Raw genomic sequence first — 6,807 nt, 5'->3', positions numbered from 1 at the left:
AAACAGCTTTCTCCAGAAGACGATTAGAGCAAACTGATCGAAACGTCGAGTTGAAACAAACGGTTCTGTTCAAAACGCATTTCGTATGCTCCCCAAATGCACTTTCTGTTTATAAAATCTTAACTAAAAGTGCACGACGCAGCATCCACAATAATCAACCCCCCACAATTAAATATGGCCTACTACATTTCCTGTAAACTAATACACAAACAAACGTAGGAAAGAAAAGAGAGCAAAATTACTTGAAGCATCGGTCGAGGTTGACACTTCCCATTTCAGCGTCCAAAGTTCATGTATTATACGGTAGCTCGGTGTTTTTTTGTAGAATAAATGTCGCCGTCAAAATGAGTCGAGCCGACTGAAGTCTAGCTAAATAGGGTCGCCGGTCGCCTGCTCGCTCTCCCCCGCACCATGATGGGGATCATTTACGCCCCACAAACAGTAGTCCGTACATTTTTATTCTGATCATTGTGAATGATACACTCTCGATAGTTTGTGGTTGAATATTTGTTTTGTTTTGTCTCAGTATGCGTGTTGTTCAACTGATGAGGAACGCTAAAAAAAAACTGCCGACCTAAATTTCATGGCTGTAATTTAATCCCAAGCTGAGCCGGGGCTGCTCGGATGGAACGTTTCGTCCTTTTCGGTTGGAACTTGATAATGATTTACGCGAAATTTAAAAGCAGGGCAGTTTGTTTGCGGTGGCCATTTATCAGCAGTTGACAGTTGCAGCCGTACGGCTCAGTGGAAGCGGTTTTTGCTTTCACGCGCGAGGTAAATCTCAGTGAAGTATTTTTGTAAAGATATCAAAAATGGTTTGTTGTTTGTCTTATACCGTGTCCTCCACTTTCAGAATAACATTTTGAATAACCATTATAACAAATACTGCTTTTAGTTATTAATTTTCTCATAAACCCCTTTTTCAGATTGTGAACTTCGATTAGGCCTACTGTCGGGTCGAGATATTGATATCGTCAGCAAGGGACATCTCTGAACTTGAAGAGAAAAAAGCAAGTGCCACGGATCGTGAACTGTGGGAACCAAGTGCGGCGATTCCGAAATGATGGCTACTGAGATGGCAGTGAGCTATGCCGCTCATCACCCAAATATGACGGCAGTAAACTTCGGTCATCACGGTTACCCTCGTCACCATCATCACCACCACCAACAACACCATCAACACCACCATCAAATGAGCGGTTACGATTACTACACTCCTCAGCGAAGTTACCAAGATCAAGTCCTCAGCAGACACGGCGAAGTACAAGACGATTACGACGAGGAAGACGACGATGTAGAAGACGATGATGTTGAAGATAGTGACAACGAGTCACTCTACACTTCCGCTGACATGGACTCAGAATTGGCGAGCGAGGATCTGTCGGACCCCGAGCCCAACGTTGCCGAGCAGCTTCTCGAGTTCGCCGAGGCTGTCAATCGGGACATCCAGAAGTACTTTGGCCGCAAGAAGGGTTCACATGAACCCGAATCGCTAGGGACGGTGTACGAGGATCGCTTTGCATCAGGGAAGTCTGGGAGGGAGCTGTACTACGCGGACTTACTGAGGGTGGCGCAGAGCGGCGATGCGGCTGAGCCCTCCTCGTCCGGTCGGGGTCGGAGAGGAGTCAATTCGTCTTCATCTCCTCGTAATATGTCAACCTCCTCAGCTGACAACATCGATCCCGTCAATGGTTGTACTAAAGGGCTTGGACCTTTGAAAGAGTTATTTGACTTTGCTCTTGGGGGCTGTGTTGATGAAACACGCATCGAACATCACCATCAGGGCACCAGCGATGAGCATCGATGGGTACATCGCCACCAAGAGCCCACCGGAAAATCCCTGAGCGCCCTACCGTGGAGAAAACGCTCCCTCCCCACCAGCTTCTTCGTGGAGCCCGGGGCAAAGGGACTGTCGTCGTCGTCACGCAAATGCGTAAGCAGTAGTGTTAGTTTTGGATCGCACGTTGCCATGGTTACCGAGCAAGATACACCGGACTTTAGCGATCTTGTCGCAAATTTTACGTCAGAGTACGACACACATATTGCGGGTACAGTCGTCAGCCACTAGTTACTGTTAAGTGTTTGGTGATCTCTCTAACAAAACTATCAAACCATATTAAAGGCATGGACACTATTGGTAACTATTCAAAACAATTGTCAGCATAAAAACTTACTTGGTAACTTACTTGGTAACGAGTTATGGGGAGCTGTTGGTAGAATAAAACATTGTGAGAAACAGCTCCCTCTGAAGTAACGTATAGTTTTTGAGAAAGAGGTAATTTCTCACTCAAACAAAAAAACAAAAACATTATCAGCTGAAGCATTTTATTATGCATCTGAAAGCACACAAAACAAGTTTTTTTTCTTTTTTTCATTATTCTTCTTGCAAATTCAATGACCAATATTGAGCCCAAATTTTCACAGATTTGTTATTTTATGCATAGGCTATGTTGTGACACACAAAGTGAGACCACTGGTCTTTGACAATTACCAAACGTGCCCAGTGCCTTCAACTACAGCCCTCGAAGAGGAAACTGTAATTACATAATCGTGTTTACATTATTTACTATTTTTTGTATAAATGTTGATTGTTTGTTCTGCAACAACTCAATACCCTTAGCTTATAACTCAGTCACGACTACTGCAACATGAAGGTTTCATTATACTTCAATAAGGGTATTCATATACCCCGATTGAACCCTATTTTCCTTATGTGTGTACCATAGGCCTATGCCCCAACTGTTGAAATTTTTACCATAACACTTCTTATTTTATTTTGTACAAAAGTGGATGAAAATACCTGAACGTGGGTGGGAATAAAATAATTTAGGTGATTTTTAAAGGCACTGAACACTTTTGGTAACTACTCAAAATAATGGTTAGCATAAAAACGTTTGGCAACGAGCAATGGAGAGATGTTGGTATAGTAAAAAAAGAAAAACATTGCGAGAAACGGCTCCTTGTTTGTTTGTGAGAGAGAGAGAGAGAGAGAGAGAGAGAGAGAGAGAGAGAGAGAGAGAGAGAGAGAGAGAGAGAGAGAGAGAGAGAGAGAGAGAGAGAGAGAGAGAGGGGTAAGTTCTCACTCAAATATTAAGAGACTTCAGCTGAAGCCTTTTATAAGGCAGATGAAATGACACACATTTTGTGGAACAAGGGTGTTTTTCTTTCATGTATCTCTTGCAACTTCGATGACAAATTGATGACCAATAATATGTTGGGATAGGCCTATATCAAGTGAAAATACTGGTCTTTGGCAATTACGAAAGGTGTGGCCAGTGCCTTTAAAAACGGCAGTATCGTGGTCGTGCGACTTATCAACAATGCATCAAATAAAAAATCTGTGAAAATTTGGAGTTGCAAGAGAATAATGAAAGAAAAATACCCTTGTTGTTCAAATCTATTTGTTTTCATATGCTTAACAAAGGCTTCAGGCATAAATACCTTTACGTAAAAATCATCAAAATACCTTAAAAGGTTGAGAACAAATCTGCAGTTTAAGCCTCGTCTCGGCTCTGCCTCGAGTTTGTGTCCATGTATAGGTGTCAGATGCAATTGTGTCCGCCATGCAATGCTGTCCGCTCCGGACAGTTTTGCATATGCAATCGTGTCCGGGGCTATGCAAAAACCGTCCAGTGGACATGTACATGACATGTACATCAGTATGTGCAGCATGAATATTCACGGTATTTAATGATTGCAGCGAATACCCAATGGCCGAACATTTCCCATGTCATTCATGACATGCACTTAGCTTGTACAAAAGGCGGTTATATTTACTGCAAGGACGGTTTTGCATGGGGGCGGACACAACTGCATATGCAAATGTGTCCGGGCGGACACAATTGCATTATGCAGCAGCGTCCGGGCGACACGATTGCATATGCAAAACCTTCCGGCGGACAATATTGCATATGCAATAATGTCCTCCGGATAGTATTGCATAGAGGACATAATTGCACGCGACATATGCGCCATGTAGCTCCTGCTCGCGCAAGCTCTGAAATTGCGCACTATTTTGCGTGCTTCGCGCAGTCAACTGATGGCGCCCTCTTTTGAATCAATCTCCCCATCCCAGGAAATGTTAAAGTCACCTGGAAGTGGTATTTTTTTCAAAATAAAGCTTTTGTCACTAATATATGTGTTTTGATGAGTGGAATGTGAATAAACAGTTAACTAAGGTTTTAAAAAATCAGTTCTTATGTTATTTACAAATTTAAGAGTAGACCCCGACCCGAGAGGGCGCTGTTCGTGACGTAAATCGAGGCAGACTTTGCCTGTAATGCGTAGAGTAAACACAATTGCAAAGTACATGTACGGACCAAGTCGTGAGTTTGTACGTTTCAAAAATGCAGAAAAACACTTTTTGAAATGTACCAACTCACGACTTGGACGTACATGTACTTTGCACGTGTGTTTACTATACGCATTGCAGGCAAAGTCTGCCTCGATTGACGTCACAAAAGGGGGAAGGCGGAGTCAGCCCCCCAAACAACTTTATATACTTTTTAAACATATAAATCGTGACAAAGAATTACTAAAAAAATTGTTTTATTGTTCGTAAGCATATACTCTTATGTTTGAAAGAAAACAAAATCTATTTCCAGGTGACTTTAAGTAAAGACTACCGCGCATTTTTTCTACCACCAGATATGGCATGGCTTTGTTACACAGACACATAAATGAACAAAAGATAAATTTTGAGTAATTTTTACAGATTTTTAATTGTATTTGACATACTGAAATTCTTATTCTCACACAGTGAATGTTAAATTGATACATTAATAACATTGAGATAACTGCTACCAAATTTCAAATGATTTGTCACAAAATGGGAAAACAATGTGTCGCATGGTTGTGGCTGTGCACCTATACAAATCACATCATAATTGTTGAGAAGGAAAGTTCAGTCATGAAATTGTATATGCCAGTCAAATAAATTAAACAAAAAGTAGACAAAGGTAGCCGGACAATAAGACTTGACTTCCGCTCCCGTTAACTCGTTTTGGCTAAATGCATTGTCGAACAATTCCGGGGATTGGCAAAACTGAATTTCTGTACAAAACAAATAAGCTTCCATGTCCCCATTTTAAATTTTATTTGAATGGTAATTTCAACGGTTTATTTGTAGGCTATTATATGGAAAGGAAAATGTATTTACAAAAAGTATTACCATTTTTAAAATCTGTGTGTCAATATAACTTAAAAAGATGATAACGGTTTCAAAGATATCGTCTTCATTCGAGTTGTGTTCTCGAATTGCGTGGTCTCGCTAACAATGTGGCGAGGATCGCACATTCTATTTTACAGGTTTGTTGATGTTGTATAAAGAATTGAAACATATGTTATGAAAAAAGGGGTGCTTTTAAAAACCAGTGATTTATCATGAGTTAAAAACGTGGTCCAGCCTTTAAAGGCAGTGGACACTATTGGTAATAGTCAAAGACTAGCCTTCACAGTGTATCTCAACATATGCATAAAATAACAAACCGGTCAATCGGTCATCGAAGTTGCGAGATAATAATGAAAGAAAAAACACCAACGTCACACGAAGTTGTGTGCATTTAGATGGTTAATTTCGAGACCTCAAGTTCTAAATCTGCTGAGGTCTCGAAATCAAATTCGTGGAAAATTACTTCTTTCTCGAAAACTACGGCACTTCAGAGGGAGCCGTTTTCACAATGATTTATACCATCAACCTCTCCCCATTACTCGTCACCAAGAAAGGTTATATGCCAATAATTATTTTGAGTAATTACCAATAGTGTCCACTGCCAATAAAGGGACTGTACACCTTTGGTAATCACTCAAAATTTATAAAATCGTGAAGCACTGCGGGCTGTTGATAAACGGTCCCCTTGTCAGAAATGTGGTTCTAAAGAAAAGGATGCAAAGAAATTTCAATCTGAGAAACGTTTCTGCATGAAATGTTTCTCAGATTGTGTAGCCCAATTACGGATTATTCTTCCTGCGTGGGGCTACCCGCTCCTGCTTTTCGGCGATACCCAAAAATAACAACCATTCATGATTCATACAGGTTTGGAACAATAATTGAACTGTTTCCAAAAACCAAATGTATCTTTGCCTTTGCGCGTGGATACTTACATGTCATCTCCAAATGTCCAATTTTATTATTGTAAAATTACTTTCAGCTTATGGGCAAAGAATGTTGCATTTAAACATCTTGACTTTGCTAAGTTCGAAAGTTTACGCGCTAGGTAAATTTCAACACTATGTATACATACACATGTTTATTATAATAAAAGAATAATAAAAAAGAAAAAGACAACAATTTAAAAAATAAAATATTTGTATGTTGCTTTCTTATTTATATGTTGTTGTTTTTTGCTTCTGATAACTTATTTCGCCATGTAGAATTTAACTTCACACGTTTAACCTAAAAACCCTCCTAAATATCCTCTGCCGTCGATGCGTCCAAACTCATATATTTTTTGTTCCTAACAAAATTATTGTTCTTGCTGGTGCAATTAACATTTATAAATAACTTCTTAAAGTCCAATATATGACCCCAAAACATACGCTGCAATGGATGGTGGTTGTGATTAATGAGTGTACGTTAGGCAAATAACCAGGCATCAAGGCACAAGCCGACGGCACAACTAACGGCTGCCGCTTTGGGTGAAATTACATCCGCGTAGGCGACGGTTATCGTTCTTCTACAATCTTTGTAGTCATGCTCCCTGTTTTAACATGAATACTTTGAATATGAATATATACAAGGGGCCAGACTACTGTTACCATCTAGCCTCGGTTTGGTGACATTGTCAAAATGGCTGCACCATAAAGGTT

The 6,807-nt window shown here is 40.3% G+C and overlaps 1 protein-coding gene across 1 annotated transcript; it reads left to right on the top strand.

The window, feature by feature from the left end:
- The first annotated feature begins 1,060 nt into the window (after positions 1-1,060).
- On the top strand, positions 1,061-2,068 carry LOC117292203 (protein PERCC1-like). Its single transcript, XM_033774166.1, has one exon. It carries the CDS (start codon positions 1,061-1,063, stop codon positions 2,066-2,068), a length of 1,008 nt encoding a protein of 335 aa, XP_033630057.1.
- The last annotated feature ends 4,739 nt before the right edge of the window (positions 2,069-6,807 follow it).

Source organism: Asterias rubens, chromosome 7 (genome assembly GCF_902459465.1).
Source record: "Asterias rubens chromosome 7, eAstRub1.3, whole genome shotgun sequence".
Taxonomy (NCBI): domain Eukaryota; kingdom Metazoa; phylum Echinodermata; class Asteroidea; order Forcipulatida; family Asteriidae; genus Asterias; species Asterias rubens.
Note: the sequence above shows the minus strand (reverse complement) of the source record. Positions and strands in the feature narration are given on the sequence as shown.

Coding starts and splice junctions, on each gene's coding strand:
- LOC117292203 (XM_033774166.1), top strand. CDS start 1,061: ATGATGGCTACTGAGATGGCAGTGAGCTATGCCGCTCATCACCCAAAT.